The sequence below is a fragment of the Amphiura filiformis genome, chromosome 18 (genome assembly GCF_039555335.1).
Source record: "Amphiura filiformis chromosome 18, Afil_fr2py, whole genome shotgun sequence".
NCBI classification, from domain to species: domain Eukaryota; kingdom Metazoa; phylum Echinodermata; class Ophiuroidea; order Amphilepidida; family Amphiuridae; genus Amphiura; species Amphiura filiformis.
This window is the reverse complement of record NC_092645.1, coordinates 5,156,082-5,173,812: the sequence shown is the minus strand read 5'-3', so window position 1 is coordinate 5,173,812 and position 17,731 is coordinate 5,156,082. Positions and strand designations below refer to the sequence as shown.

The window sequence follows — 17,731 nt, the reverse complement described above, 5'->3', positions numbered from 1 at the left end:
TCACAATTTTGATAGATACTCGGATTCATGAACAACCATTGAAGCTTTGACGTCATTCAGTTTGGAACATCCTGCAAAGAAACAAACATTGTGTCATTATCATAAATGGTTTATGAAATCATATGTCGATCTACCTAATAAGCGCACACTCTCCAATAACTTTAAAGGAAAAGCTCCACACACTAACTTAAAAATTAAAAAGGTTATTGGGTTATTTCAAATGAAATCCACACACCCCCTAGGCCTATGGAAGACATGATCTCAATCTTCCATACAGTGAGTGTGAATTTCAAATAGGGTTACCTAAATGGGTGACTCCATTTGAAATGTGCTTTTCCAGAAAATAAGTGCACACCCTTACAGCGGAGTAAATTTTCGATAACAGAAATGTTTGGATTGCCAGGTTTGCTTCCTGAAAACGACTATAATTCGAGTTGCCAATGCTACTGGGAAATGTTTGGAAAAGCAATAAAATGCATAAAAGGTCTTGGAATTGTCGGAAATGAGCCACTCAAATTTACGATTTTAGATTGTGAACTATTGTTTGCGGATGTTTTGGTATTTGTTACACGATCTGCTCCATGGGGGCCAAAGGAGGCATTTTTGAAAATTGAGTTACTATAATTACCTTAAACTGAAAACACCAAAGGTCTAGCATACTTGGTTCTAAAGTTACGAGGTTTTGTGATGCGTATTTTCATTTGTATTTTATTGTTTTTTACTCCATATTTTTGCCGTTATCTCAGTTTAAAACTTGCCCCCATGGACCAGATCGTGTCACATTTAAACATTGAAAGTCTGGATTTCCAGCAATTTGGGTTACCTGAATTAAGGTCATGCCATCCATAGGGGCTGTATGGATTTCAACTGGATAGCCCATTTCCAAGTTGAGCTGGAGTATTCTTATTCTTATTGAAAAAGTCATTCACGAGTTCTAAAAAAAACCCCGCAGTGATTTATAGTGCGCTACGCACAGGCACAACGCCTAGACGTTGATCCACAAGCCTCAGCACACTTTACAGGGTGTCGCTGACCACTACGGCCCCACATCATTCCATAAACCATTAAACAACAAATCAGGGACTTTGCTGCTTCAAGAGCGCACACCTTAGACATTCCACAAATAACCTTCGCAACCAGGATCAGCTCCCCGAGTTTCGTACGGGTTACAACGAGACAAATTAGCAGTAAGTTCCTTGTCCAGGGGAATTTCAAGCTAACTCAATTATTCTACTTCAATTCTTTATGATGAAATACATAATAATGATAGCGGAGTGAAGAAAGCGGACAGCAGACACATTATTGGCTTATTAAGAAGGTATGTTCACTAACTTTGACTAAACTAATTTGGGGTGACGGGATCTGGGATCATATTGGTCCCAGATGAGGGTAGCAAGCAGGAACATTGTCACTCCAAAGACAGCCACATTTTCCAAAATTTCTTATAAAATATGAAGCAAAATTGTCCCCCAAATGTCCAACATATCAGGTTGATTATAATAATTGAACATATTGATTGAGACCACATACCGTAAAATTCCGTCTACAAGCATATATATGCCTCTAAACGATTTTTTTGACACAAGAGACAAGAGGCAGACACTCTCAACGAAAACGTTATTTGGAGTTTGAACAACTATATTACTGATAAAGGCGGCTGTACAAACATGTATATTTGTAAGACCAATCTATTGCAATGTTTTTGAGAAGGGTATTGGCCTTTCATATCTTTCGTTAAAAAAACCCCTCGTTTAGAGGCATATATGCTTCTAGACGGAATTCTACGGTATTATCTGTTTCCAATTATTAGCCTGATTTATTATGTCTGATTTCTACCAGTTATTAGGGTCAGTTGTCGGCAAAGATTGTCGGGGATATGTCTATGACTCTGAACACAGAATTGTAATCAACTTTCTTGTTTGAAGTTTTATATTCATAGATGTAAATTTCAAAAGACTTCTCCCAGTTTCCAAGCTTTTATGAACTTTGTGAGATTGAAACTAAATACAGAGTATAGGATTGCCGAGGGTAAAGGTAAATTGGGCAAACATTTCAAGAAATTTACATTTGACCTTAATGAGGATTAAAGTCACTTTGCCTGCCAATCTGGTTTTTATTTGCATTTCCTCTTTTATAAGTTTTTTTTTCTCATTCGGCACCTGATGAAAATAACAACAATCACAACTGGTCAAAAAGTCTGGAAATCCAAACTCCTCTATAGGGGTGCCCATCTTTTTTCTGGAATAGCCCAATCTACAGCCCTTGTGTGAGAGATTAATAAGGAGGCCTAAATCTAGGAACTAACCGTACCCATGGTTTTTTTTGTTATCGGAAGATAAAGAACAAATGAAAAAGGAGAGCAGATGAACAAAGAAGTCACCTGGAAATCCCGGGATTCGAACCTCCAATCCCTCACATGCCACGCACAAGATCACCTGCCTGTACCCAGCAAGCGATTACCTGAGTATAAATCACTTAGGCTGATTGCGTCATCGCATCATGTGATATTCATGCACGCACAGTGCTTTTCATAGTGAGCTTTAGTGAGATTCAGCGATTCCCTGAGTATACAGGGTGTCCCAGAAAAAATTACCGGGTGAATAAATTTGGACGTAAGTCGAGAAATATACATCAGAATCCAAAAATCTAACAATCAATATGTAGCCCATCTTATTCTCCATCTCATACGCTAATTTTACTGGAATCGGTTGACTGATTGCGAAGAAATGAGCGATTACATAACGCATGCGTCAATTGACTTCATTCCAAGTTTGAGTCTTTCAACACAATGCGCACTAGTGGCTAATTGTTACGGTCTTCATATTTTGTTCGGTGAAATCCTTTTCATTCTTTTTAAACAATCTTTTTCTTGCAAAACATTTAATTAGGTTTTGTTCAAATTTGAAAACCTTCCCGGTATTGAAAATAAATGATGATCGGTACTTGTAAAATATCATTTTTCGTTAATGTTAATATAAAATTTTGCATAAAGAATTATTGCATTAAAAATTCCAGCCGGCTTAAAAATTTCTCACACACATTAATGTTTTTGGAATATTTCCAAGATATTGTAATGCAAAGTTTAAATCATTTAAAACTTCAACATTAATGTTGTATGGTATCAAAATCACACGTAAAGCTGTAAGCACTTGATTATTGTCATTCTTGGCTAATATGTTCTTTGGAAAGTTAAAATATAACATATTTACACAACCTAAATTATTAAAGTTGGAATGCTTCCAATTGCAGAAATCAAAGTTTTCTCAGACAAACTGTTATTCATCTTCAGTGAAAGCATGAATAACATAACCCCGTCGGATTATAAAATAGATAATGTGGACTAAATTTAATGAGATACACAAACTTTTGGAAACGGTGAGTGAGTATGAAAAAGGTGCCTGTTATTGTTAATCAAACTTGGAATGAACTGCATTGATACGCGCATTATGTAATCATTAATTTCTTCGCAACCAGTCAAAAGAATCAAATAAAATTTTCGTATGTGATGCACAATAAAATAGGCTATGTGCTACATTTTATATTTTTTGATTCTGATGTCTATTTCTCAACCTACGTTCATTTTTATTCACTCGGTAATTTTTTCTGGGACACCCTGTATACGACTTAGGCTGATTGCGTCATCGCATCATGTAATATTCATGCATACACAATACTTTTCATAGTGAGCTTTAGTGAGATTCAGTTCGGTTAGGGTTAAGTTCATGTTTTCCCTAGGGAGTGTATGGATTTCAGCCCATTTCACAGACTGCACAAGGTCATTCTGAGTAACTCATTATTTCCATATGTGACACGATCTGGTCCATGGGGGCCAAAGGAGGCATTTTTGAAAATTGAGTTACTGTAATTATTACATTATACATAAAATAGGCTATCATTTACTGAAAACACCAAAGGTCTAGCATACTTTATTCTAAAGTTATGAAGTTTTTTGATGTCTATTTTCTTATGTATTTTATTGTTTTTTACTCCATAATTTTACCATTATCTCAGTTTCAAATTTGCCGCCTTTGGCCCCCATGGACCAGATTGTGTCACATATTGCCTTTGAACTGCCCCTGGCTATGTGACATAATATGAAACTCAAATAGCCCCTTTAGTAAGAAAGTACCGTGACATACCTGTAAGAGCCATTGTTAAACTGAATTCATCACGGACAATTTCTAACACCTTCTTCACCCCATTTTCACCCTGATAATGAAAAACAAAAATAATGAATCATGTATAGGTTTATATATCTTGTGTTTGTTATGTTGATGAAAAGTTTCTGTCAAAGGACATGTCAAAAAAGGCGTGTCTTCATAATGTGTGTTTATTGGGATTTTCTTAAAACTGAAGTCATACTTTGGTGACACGTTAGACTCATTTTGATAAGTTATTTTTTTATACCAAATACCTGCATTACTTATGCATCGTATTCATCATCAAAATCCCAGTTCTTCCAAAGAATACAGCTCTGGCTCTCAATGCAAGAGCTTTAAACACACATTTTCCTTGTTTTACACCGCTATCTACTAGATAATTATGTAAACAGTACTTACACCGTTAGCCAAACCCCATAGTATAGGTCGCCCTAAGAATACAGCTCTGGCTCCTAATGCGAGAGCTTTAAATACATCTGTTCCTTGCCTGACACCACCATCCATATAAATCTCTACTCCTGAGCCTTTTATTGCCTCGACTACTTCTGGAAGAGCATCAATCTGAAACAAACAAAAAATTATTATTATTTTTGAACAATAATGGCAAATATAATGGGATTGAGTTTCCTCAGTTGAGTTTCAGCATCTTACATTACACTAGCTTCCAGAGAAGATCGGCGCTCTCTTGCTCTGATCGACGCGCGCGTCCTGTTAATGAACGACATTTGTGACATATCATGAGCGCCGAACGCAGCTTTGATATGGATGGCAGATACCTTCAAAATACGCGTAAGATAAAACGCCTAACCTTACACGCCTAAGATGCAATCTTACACCTTAGACGTCTAAGATGCAATCTTAAACGTCTAAGAATTTCTACTTTTCCATGGTAGGCCGCCAATAATATCGCGTATCATCCATCACTAAATTACAAAATCTTACACGTATAAGAAGTCGTGGGTGTTACAAATCTAAAAACGGCTTTGCATAATATTGGTCGAAGTTTGCTACGCGTAAGATGATTGGTTGTTTGTGATTTCTTACTCTATGATTCGTCGTCAACTTCAGAATCCCACTCATTCTTACACGTGTAAGATGCAACCTTAACGTATAAGATGCAATCGTACACGTATGGAACCTTACACGTTTGTAGTACACGTTTTTTGGACCACTTGGCCATTCATATGCAAGAGCCTTCCAAAGACCAACTGGGACCAAAGACTGTTGGGTTTGTTCATTTTTCCCAGCACACTAAAATACTGGAACCTAATCTCATCATCAACAATGAAGAAACCAAAACAGTCAAGTAATAGATCCTGAAACAGCATCAAAGTCCCTAGCACAACATCTTTTCATCGCATCGCGCACTACTCCCTCCTCGCCTGGTTATTGTAGCGTTGAGGAGTATCTAAGCAGAAGCAGAATCAGATGTGCTGACTCTGGCTATATAACAAATAGGAGGAACTAATAGGGTAAGGTGAAAAGAGAGTTTAGTACTGTTTAAGGCAGACACAATGTACGTATGTAATACACTGAACAAAGCATTTTGCAACTGCTGAATACAATATAACTGATGAGAAACCTATCCTATATTGTTAGTCTCATCATATTATATTCGTTATTATATGGTCAGGAAAACCCACACACAAACATTTTAGGATGTGCGACTTTTGCCGAGTTGTTTGCTACAGTAACAAGGCCCTATTGTAATAGCTGCCAGGTGCATTGTCAATTGTTGCTACGGCAGCTATTGCAGTTAGGGCCTTCTTGCACTCGATAAGGATCGTAAATGCAATACAAGCTTGTGTGGACTAATATTGCTGCACTTGACAAACCACAAATACGTATTTAACGCATTAGACTGCATCAGTGGTGAAGAGTCTCAAATGTAGGCATAGACAGACAAAACTTACAGTAGCTAGCACTCCATCAAGTTGTCTGCCACCATGTGCGGATACAAGAATGGCATCAACCCCAGCTTGAACGGCTTCTCTTGCACTCTCACCTGCATACAAGCAAAGATAATTACATATTAACAAGAACAATCTTTACATAAGGGGTAAGGTAAAGGTAAAGGAGACGATCCTGTATAAACAGTGATCGGAGTGCCCATCTCTCTTTCATTGGCGATTGGGCCAGACTCCTCCATGTAATGTTGCTATAGGGGGATCGCTACACCTCCCCTACAGCGAGTCTGTTACCTTCCCAGCATTTAAGAATGCCGGTACCCATTTAAACACCTGGGTGGAGATGAGTAATCGAGATAAAGTGCCTTACTCAAGGGCACAACACGATGGCGTCGCCGGGGCTCGAACCCGCAACCTTCCTATTATGAGTCAGTAAAGGGGTAGAGCAATAATTATGTGTGGTGAATTATAGGCGTGACGTCAAATGACGAGTTCTAAGGTGTACTCACAATGGCTTATGGGATTTACCGAAAAGATGAATTGAGACAAATCACAAATGTCTGTTATGGCCAATTTGATCATTTCTTATGTTCCTTTCTTCTCTTACGTGTGTTGTTTCTTTAACAATTGGGAAAATATGTTAGGCCATAATGATGTAATTTTTCTCATGGTTGAATTAAATGCAGTTGTCCGTTTCCTTTTTGTTCGTTTTCTGTGCCTCAGTCCGTTTAGGGCTGGCTGCGGAGCGCAGCATGATCTGACTTTGGAATCATCGCTTTTGATTTGATTCTTGTTTTTAACTTGTTTAATATTGTTCATGCATCGTAGTTGCCATTATTTTTACTTGATTGGACTTGCATAGTGACTCAGGGTGGTGGAGTGGTCTGCGTTTGCCGGTTCCTTGTTTTCATTCTCCCGGCTTGGCTCCCCACCTATGAGTTGCTGTGTTTGTTCCAATTTTGCATTTCAATTTCTTGCAATGCAATATTGCGTAATAGTACAGGGTGTCCTTGAAAGAACTGTATCGCCGGAAACTTAATTATTTGGGTATTTTAACTCCACAACTAAACATAACTTATACTTTGTGTGGTTAAGGAATAAATCAGCTATCACATGCTGTTTGGATTTTGACAATTGACCATTCCGTTCTTGAAATATAAGAATTTTTCAAGCCTTTCCACGGATTCAAATATCTATATTCAGAGTGCTATGGCCATCTGGATTTAATAATTCGTTTCAAAGTCCCCACGCGCATTAGTAAAATCGCCCGTTTTTTACGTTATTCCCGCCGGATTGAGTAAATTTCATTTTTCCCGCCACACAAAAATCTCACCTCTGACATCATTAGACGTTCTCACGTCTGACATCGTCAGACGTCAAAATAGCCTAAATGTAAATCTAGTCAATAAAATAATCTTGACCACAGTGCAACCTCCTTGAAAGATGAAAAGGTGGTCTATTCTTGCCACAGATATTGACTCCGTGGAACGGGTTGAAAATTAGGTAGTTTCGTAAAATTCTTTTATTTCAAAAACGGAACGGTCAATTGTCAAAATTCAAAAAGTATGTGGTAGCTAATATTTTCCTTAACATCATCAGTTCTTTAGTTACGTTTGGTTTGTGCGTTAAGGTACCCAAAAATCACTTCCCGACGAAATAGTTCTTTCATGGACACTCTGCATGTTTAAGTTAAGCTAAGTATTGTTTTCAAATACTTATTCCCTAGGTTATTATGTTTTGTGAAGCGCCCAGAGGCTATTTATGTTGGGCGCTATATTAAATCTCTCTTTATTATTATTATTATTATTATTATTATTATTATTATTATTATTATTATTATTATTATTATTATTATTATTATTATTATTATTATTATTAATAATTATATTTTTTGCATTCCAGTTTTAACGAACAATACAGTATTCAATAAACCAATTAAAACCTAGTGTCTAAGTACATTGCATGCATAATAAAACAAAATACTCACTAGTAAGTATACCCTTCACAACAATTGAATATATGAATACAAAAGCCACCTAAGTCCATACTTCGGCCAAATTGAGTTAAGCATGGGAAATTGTTGCTATACATAGGCCTGTCATATGTATGAAAGAACAACTCAAATTCATTCTCTGTGTCTATTAAGCATGTGAAAAATAGCATGTATGAAAGAATCACCCAATTCCATGATTTGAGTCTTGTAACACATTGATTGAAATCCAGTATGTATAAAAGTCCACTTGTAACACATTCATTGCTAGAGAGTGACTTTTGAACAAAAAATGGGTTTAATAAAGGAAAGTGTGTGGTTTATATTACATGGCAGAATGCTTATCAACATTATACATACCTGTGTGCTTTATTTTGTATTATCTTACTAGTGGTAATCTCATTCTAACATTGTTGTCTTTGTATATGATTCAAAAACCACCTAAGTCCAAAATTTAAAATGAACCCCACGAAGTCCCTGAAATGCTAATCGTCATACCTAATACAGGTTAATCCACTCATTTGCACGTAAAACTTACCATATTGACCAGGTAAATCTAACTGAAGGAATTAAAATGATACACAGGTTTTTCTCTCAAAATCACTTCCTATGGACTTAGGTGGCTTTTGTATTCATGTATTCAATTGGTAGTTTAGTAATACTTCTCAGCCATTTTATACCTTCCCATGTTTCCGCGGTGATCAACTGCTCTTGCGTGTAATCCCACAAGGCAATATCACCGTTATCTATTGCACTTATTACTTCCGGGTTGTTCGGATTATAAAAATTGATTAGTCTGAAAATGGTGAAACACAAAATGAATATTTAATTTAATGGTATTGTAGGTAAAGAGACAAGAGATACTGTTTTGGTGGCTATTGTGGCGGAGCATTTTATAAGAGATTTGAAATGATCTCGAAGGTTTAAGGACAAGGTTAGTATAAAAGGCATTGTGTCTCGACTCTAGGTAATTAAAATCTTCAGTACGGTGACAATTACCGTGTGGTTAAGTTCTGTTATAACTTCAAAAAAGAAATTGAAAACCTTGTATCACATAAACATGTAGAACAATACAATATGTTCCCAACATATCAGGAGAACTTGCATCCAATTTGGTAATTGAATATGTAAAAAGCAGATTGTTCCGTTTTAAGATTGCGCTTTTAGTATGCCCCTTTGGAGTTATGAAAAATTAAATCGTCCAGTATTTTTGTATTCACAAAATACATAAGTTAGTTTTGAAAATGTCTTTCAGCTTAATAGTTCTACTATATGGAAAGCACGCTTTTCTCCTACCACAAGACGGGGATTAAGTTATGCTTTATATAGTTACTGCACACAAAAAGTATCCAAACACTTAAAACAAAGCATTATCTTATAGAAACTCAACCTAAATTACAAAATAAAGTAATCAATAGATAGATATTTTCATATTACGTATTTTGATACCTTATTCAGCACGATGTTATTTCTCTCCAAATTATACCAATTTGAATGAAAAAAGAAAGCATTTCAAAAGTGGCATATTTGGGATATTTCTCCTTCAGTGTGGCTATTGTTATGGGCTCATTACAGCGTGACAGATGAACACTTACTCGTCGTTCTCATAATTAGTGTGTTTCGGGAGAAAAGTTTAGTCACTTTTAAAATGCTCTCTTTTTTCATTCAAATTGGTATAATTTGGGAAAATAAATGTCAAAATACGCAGAACAAAGTTCTCTATCTATGACTACTTCATTTGGTAATTTAGATTCAGTATCTTTAAGATGCTTTTGTTTTAAGTGTACGGATACTTTTTGTGTACAGTATTATTGGTTTCAATTCCAAAATTTAATAGCGCTTTATTTTATTTTGACATCGGGAGCACAATTCTTACCTATATTCTTCTCTGGGAGTCAGGTATTTACCTCGCTTCATACTACGCCTATTGCCCAATACAGGTGAATCAATTGTCACTACTACAGCCTTGAATCCTGCCCTTTCTGCTTTTTTTATAAAATATCTAGTCACCTTCCGATCTTTGTAAAGGTGTATTTGGAACCAAAGCATGGCATTAGGAGCTGCTAATGAGATGTCTTCAAAAGTGAAAAAGGCGCAGTGACTGTCAAATCATTATTGTGTTGAGGCTTTCTGCAGCTGAGGGACGAAAAAACAAAAAGAGAAAGGTTTATTAGCAGTTTTAACAAGAGAGATTCAAAAGGGGCGAGTTCAAATTGCATGACCATGTAGCTCGTTGCCGGTTTCCCATCGTTAGACAGTGTCATGATTAGGCATGCCCGTGTGATATGTTTTGGCATATAAAAAACCCAAACAAAATTGGGACCTATATTTCACATCATAGTTTTTTACCTAATAGTTAGTACCAGTGCCATAATATCCAGGTCATGTACTGCCTCTCGTAATGATAATTTGCTTATGTGGCCATCTTAGTGACTCATAGAAAAAAGTTGAGATGTGAAAATGCGAACTTAGTCTAAGGCAGAGGTAAAGTAGATTTCAATCAAAACATAATCCTTTAATCTTACCTCTGGCAGTAGCCTTATCTCCTTCAATATCAGCAAATCCCTGACTTGCTGTTGGTGAAATGCAGATAGGAAAACTTACAGGGTGGCCCAAAACAGTGGTAGAAAACTGACGATTTGAAACATCTCTCAATAAACGTGGACGTAAACGATATCTTCATAATGATAAAAACAAATATAGTATGCATGAATAATTTATTTTGCAATGTTTTGCTATATTTGTCCCAAATTATTTAATTTTGTGTTTCTTAGTTACTGTATGAATGTCAAATATAGTATACAAATATTTACTGCTCATGAGGGATCTGGTGGAATCTATTGTCCTCGAGGTGAACTGGAGATCGTGAGCCTACTATTTTCCCGAGACCGCCAGGTCGAGGGAAAATAGTAGGCTCACGGTCTCCAGTTCACCGAGGGACCAATAGATTCCACCAGATCCCGAATTTAGAGCAGTAAATATTTGTTTTATATCCTTCATTAATATATATTTTGTTCATTGATTGGTTAAAATAAATGTAGGCTAGGCCTAGTCAAAGCTAGGCTGGCCTTGCTTTGTTTTGATTGAATGCACGTAGGCCTACATGCATGCTAGCTCGTTCACGTAGCGGTTTCGTTGTCCCACTGGCCTACGTAGATTGCCTGGCGATCGGAGTGTTATCGTCAGAGCACCTCGGACTACATGCATGCATGCACAAAGCACGCACACGGTGGCTAAAGCATACCGTGAAAGTTGTAAACCTCTACAATACCGCAGTGAAACGATCGAGTAACCATGTTCTCTGTTAATTTACCATCAAAATTAAGATACTGATCCTGATGTAACTCAGATTTATGCCATGAAACCGCCGTATTTTAGCTGCACTTCTGTGCTGCTTGTGTGCTTCGCAGGACAACATGACTTGCTACACATTAATACCCCGGAACCGGTACTGATATCCCGCGTATGTGGCGAGTGGCACTGACCACTAGGAACTGCGACGCGGCTATGCGGTCATACGCGCTCAGAGGGAGATAGTAAAACTATTTCCCGGGGAGATAGTACTTTGAATAGTACCCCGTTCCCTCATCGGTCGGCTTTTTGATTGCTTTGCAAAATAGCAAAACTATTTTTGGTCACATGATACTCGTTTAACCAATTAATGAACGAGAATATATTAATGAAGGATATAAATTGAAATAATCCCATTACATCTTCTCGATTTCCTACCTTTTAAAAGCTGTCTTACAGTCTTTCATTGTCTGCCCCTCATCTGCATGGTCTATGTAATAGTTGAATGCCCCGGCAGGTAATACATCTTTTGCTCTGTCTTCATAATCTTGAATGCACACACTGATAAAAAGATTGAATGAAATAGTTTTGATTACTTTTATGCACAAAGGTTCGCAGAGTTGAGAGTCATGCATATAGATGAGGTGACATGTGTTTACATTTGATACGCCCTCTGTTGGTCTGTGATCAAAACTGTCAGGCAAAAAACACTATAGTTTACATGGAAGAAGTTAATTTTTATTCATTAACTTTGGTTTCAAAGCAAATAATACAAAAAATGGTATCAATCTTGTTTATAAATGCATCAAGCTATATACATAATATCACACAAAACTTCAAAGGTTTTTAAAAGTTGGGTTTTGAAGAGATTTATGTGGTCTGTCATAGACACTTCTGTGTTATTTTGCCTGAAACAACAGAGGGCGGTCTGAATGTAAACATGTGACATCATAGGTCACCTCATCTATAGACGAATCAAGTACGTACTTCTTACCATGCTTACCTTTGAAAAGCTCAGGCTACATATATAGCATACCTGGTTACCACACGGTATAAGGTCCGCTATCTCTTGAATAGGTCCGTTATTTATAACATGTCTCCTGGACATGTCTAAGGTTAGATACACAATACAGTTCGATACACTCATTTCTAAGGTTCGCTTGTCTTAAGGGATGGGGTATGAACGTTTGGACAGTATTTATTGTGGGACATTAGAGCACATCAGACATATCGAATTGCATTCTGAATACGAAGAATGTCCTTCTGATATCAAATAATTTTGGCAAATTTATGGCAAATCATTAAAATTGATATTTTGATATTTAACAGTACTCGAAGTAAACTTTATAAATCTGATGATTTCTACCTAAAGTGTAGGTGGGATGAAAAGCCGACGATCAATTGAAAATTTTGACCTTTTTTGTATTGAAGATATGGAATTTTTTTCCCAAAACACCCCAAAAAAAAGTAGGTCTTTTGGGGAAAAAAAAATCCATATCTTCAATATGAAAGGTCAAAATTTTCAATTGATCGTCGGCTTTTCCTCCCAGCTACATGCACTTTAAGACTATATCATTAAATTTATAAAATTTACTTCGAGGACTGTTATATCTCCAAAATGTGAAAAATATCAATTTTTAATAATTTGTCATAACATTTGTATTATATCGTGAATTTCATAAAATGAAAATTATTTGATATCAGAAAGACATTCTTCGTATTCAGAATGCAATTCGATAGGTCTGATGTGCTCTCATGTCCCACAAAAAATGCTGTCGAAACGCTTAAAACGCTCATTCCAGTTCCCTTAAAGCAATACAAATGATTGTTCTTACAGAGTACATGTAGCACCGCTAGATTCCTTCGAAGAACTCATTGTGGATGACCAAAATATAATCTAGCATAATATAAACTGGAGCTGCTGGTTTTTCTTACCCGTTATATATAGTAACCATGCAGTAACCAAAGATGGCAATTCGACTGTAAGATCTGTTGACCTTTGCTTTCAACCACTACAAAACAATATAATTTGACCGTGAGATCTGTTGACCTGTAGATCACCGTGACCACTACAAACAATATAATACTTTTTGTACCGGCCAGCCAAGTTTGTTGTTGTTTCTAACTTTCTATTAGATAGTGTATGAACAAAACAGAAAATAATGTCAAAAACGATCAAGTTGTCATAGCATATAGAAATACCAAAATTGGTGTGTGATGACAACAGAAGTTTTGTGTTGATTTTGCATGACTAAGGTAAAATCAGTATATGTTTTAGGAACTTTCTTTCTAAATTGAAAATTGGGCAAATTCGCTGTTCCTCTTACTATGCACATTGACCTTATCAGTTAGGACGCGGGACTACCAATTCTTTAGAAATGCATAGTCGCGCTAAAAGTCGATCGATACATGTTAAAATCAGCACAATTCAGAGATACACCTTTTTGCTATGAAATTTATTTTCTCGGTCAAATATAAAGCATTTTTTTCTTCAGTAATGTCAGTTAAAGACATAGTGCTTGGATATACATTTAAAAAATAAATCCTGGTGTTAAAATTCAAGCATCATATTTTGTCTTTTAGTGTGATATTTTTGATTTTTATAGGCCTTTAGTTCGCCCGTGAGCTTTTTACGGAATTCATTTTTAGCGTCTCAAACTAATATAGTTTGCTAAAGAAAGATATTTCCCACCTCTGTAAAGCACATCGTGGGTCTATATATTATAGTTTTGTCAGAATTTCCGTTTTTATTTTCCTTTTTTCCCTTCGTGCTCCGAAAATGTCAAACTCAGTACTTTATCTCGAGAACAACCAGCAGAAATAATCGATATTTCAATTGTTGTCAACCAGGTCCCTTTTCCATTGAAAACCAGGATTGCCTGACCAGCGATTTGGTAGCCCAAATCCCCAATTCTGGTAAATGAGGTGAATTTTGGAAATTTGCTCCCGTGATAGCCTGCAATTTCAATTTATAGGGGGTATGGATTCCATGATTATGAAAACCATTTTGTCTGTTTGTTTGTTTGTTTATTTACCTAGGATGAGGTCCTTGGGAAAATACACTGTCCAAACCTAGAAAAATTCGCGTGTTATTAGAGGGGATTTTAATTTTCTGTCCCTCCTATCTCCAGGTGAATTTTGAATGACCCCCCCATCGCGGGTTGGCATTTTCATTACACCCTTCAGACTTGCGTTCAGGTTTGTGTAGGCCTATTTGTCATAATTTAGCGCTATAGGACCTACTTTCTAAATGTAGGCTATAGCTATAATAGCCGTGCTATATAAATATTATAAGGTACCGGTATGTAATATTATGTAGGCCTATGGGGTGGGGTGGGTACTCAACACATTTTAACCATGACTTACAATGCAAGGCTCATTGTTGCCATAAATGATTTTCCCTTTAGGTCATTATAATAGGTTATTTAAGCAATTTCAAACAAACACAAACAAAAGGCACCATACCCAGTCACCTTCATGACAATTGAAACACTAGGTAATTTCTTTGCTATATTGAAGTTCTGGCAACACTGTATCCAGGCGGGGCACCCAGAGATATCGATCCACAATGCTAGTATTAGCCTAAGATTTCACGCGTGGATTTGAAAAATTTTCAGCTGGTAGTCAAAAATTATGGAATCAAAACGGAAATTTTGACAAAACTATGATATATCGCTCACGGTGATGTGCGTTAGAAAGTTGGGAAAAATCCTTCTTTAGCGAACTATATTACTTTGAAAAGCTAAAAGATTGATCCAAAAAAAGGCTCGCGGGCAGAGTTGAAGCCTATCAAAATCGAAAATCTTACACTAAATGACTGAATTTCACGACTAAGTTTAACACTAAGATTTGAAAAAAAAATACAGTATCAAGCATTACAGTTTTTCCTGACATTTACTTTTCATTTGGCCGAGAAAAAATGTTTACACTGAAAAGGTGTAACTCAAAATTTTGTTCATTTGAATACCAAATTCGATCGTTTGTATTGCCTTATTAAATGACTGAGTGAGCCTTGCAGAATAATAACAATCGGTAGTCCAGCGTCCTAACTGTTATTAGAGTATACACTTCTAGTGCCCGTTTCTATTCACCGTTATGTATTCTTCTTCCGTGCATTATTTTCGCGAACTACCCTTCGTAGCCCAAATTATATAAACCTGCACGCTAAACAATGCATTATCTAAAACCCGCACGCTAAACAATAGATTCTAGATAATACGTGCACGCTCAAATACTAGAAATACTACTTTCACATAACTATATAGTAGAGTTAGGTGGCGCTTTCGACACAGAGGTCACCTAACTATATAATTGTCTGATCGATATATATACCATCAAAAAAGTACGAATATACATTCTGTGGTGTTAAAATGGTATAGTTACAAACGGTGTTCTATTTTGCAAATATCATTGTCATAAATTATGATTAATGACCTCAAATAAATCAGACATCAAATGAGAATAATCGAGCTTCTATTAATTAAAAAGGGCCAAAAACAGGTGGATCATAATTATACAAGATGACAAAATATTCAGCATTTTACAAATGAAATACATGTAGGCCTATATTTAAAATAACATGGCCGGGCCCGGGAAACACACACTAGCGCAAAATATCTTGATCATGCTTTATAATACTGAACAAATTGTAAAATCCCAATGTCGTGTGTTTTAATATAAGTAGATTTTAAAGTTCAAATTATAGAGCTATAAAGTCCAGTTGATATTGATGTTTTTCTCTCATCTCAATTCACCGTAGTACTATATAGTTGGACATCTAAATCGATCGTTTCCAGGTGAACTGGTTCAGTGCTCTCTGTGTTCGAAACCACGATATTAAATGATCACAACATAAAGTCAAAACCATGCGTGAATAAGTTACTAAAGTATGACGTATGGCGCAATCGATACCATTGATAGCTAACTTATACAGGGATTGATTTTCTGTACCAGTTAAATGCTCCCTAGCTGGGCAATGGCCTGACGGTGTTTTTAAAATGTAAGATATTTTCCCTAATATTAAAACTAATATAATGAATGCATCAATTAATAGTGCCTATTGTTTTAATACACTCAAAGTGTATGACGGATAATCGTACTCGTGTAATGCATTCGTCAAGATATCATTTGTTATGGAGTTATTGCATTTAGCTCTCGAGCCTCTCGGCTCTCGAGCTAAATGCAATAACTCCACGGCGCGTGCGATTATCTTGACGAATGCATTGCACTCAGTTCATTATCCTTATCATAAAGCGCAGGCGACAATATAATACCTGTGTCAGTGTGTGGTCATCATGGTCATAGTGCTTTTCAAGCAGGGTCAAGGTTATCTAGCAGCGATCTTGCTATAGGTTAATGAAAATGTTTTGATGTCATTACACATCTATTCCAGAAAACTTACACATGAAAATTAATTGGCAGTTGGTGGGAGAGAATAATTGGCAGGACAATTGGATCTACATTTAGTCGTTTCACAGGATAATAATTAGATGTTAGGATAGAAGAGGGTGTATGATAGAAGAGGGTGTATGTTATGCCCTTAATAATCAAAAGTCTGGTATGTCAAAAGCTATTTGCACACATGATAAACAATTACCTTCTTTTGGATATGTTGATTAACTTCATATATTTTTGTCTATAATAATGATGATTTGCAAAAAAATCAGAAAATCAGAAAAATGGAGCTTTGGTGCAGATGTAACGAACTATGTTCCTACGTACATGCATATCACTAGTCTTTAACCATGCTATAAACAAAATTAATACAATAGCATTGGGTTTCAGTATGTGTAGGCCTATAATATATTTGTTGTTTATATATTCCAAAAATAATTATTCTTGATATAGTGTTTAACATTCTGTGTGTTTAAATTTTCAAAACCAGATTATTATGAATTAATCTATACTAAAAGATGCGAATGTTGTTTGCTTTTACAAATTTCATTTGTGCAATCACAATTATACTATATGGTCATGTTTTTTATACTGGGCACCTAAAAAGGGTGGCTTTGTAGCATTCTTACTCATCAAAACGTGTTTACATGCATGTAGCTTGTTTATTTGATATTTATTATGAGCTTGTTTAGTACTATCTTTTTCCTTAGACATTGGTCTTTCAATTTCTGAAACAAAAATTTATGATTTTCATTTGTACTAATTACTGTAACTCGTTAAGTCTAATTAGTCAGGGGTGGCTCATGTGGCGGAGGATCATGTGGCGGAGGATCACAATGCTGTACAATGGTGATCATGTGGCGGAGGATCACAATGCTGTACAATGGATTTCTACTTGTTTCTGTACTTGATCTCAGCCAAGTGATATCATGCTTAGTATTCATTGCCTCAGTATTTGTTAATTAGACAATTAAAAATTACTAATTACT

The 17,731-nt window shown here is 36.1% G+C and overlaps 1 protein-coding gene across 1 annotated transcript; it reads right to left on the bottom strand.

The window, feature by feature from the left end:
- LOC140139696 (2-Hydroxyacid oxidase 1-like) lies at positions 1-13,224 on the bottom strand. The gene is given in 11 exon segments (XM_072161398.1): positions 1-71; positions 4,140-4,209; positions 4,560-4,721; positions 6,074-6,165; positions 8,055-8,081; positions 8,705-8,853; positions 9,934-10,163; positions 10,165-10,193; positions 10,583-10,734; positions 11,787-11,909; positions 13,184-13,224. Coding segments are annotated over 11 exon segments (1,146 nt in total).
- Between the last annotated feature and the right edge of the window lie 4,507 nt (positions 13,225-17,731).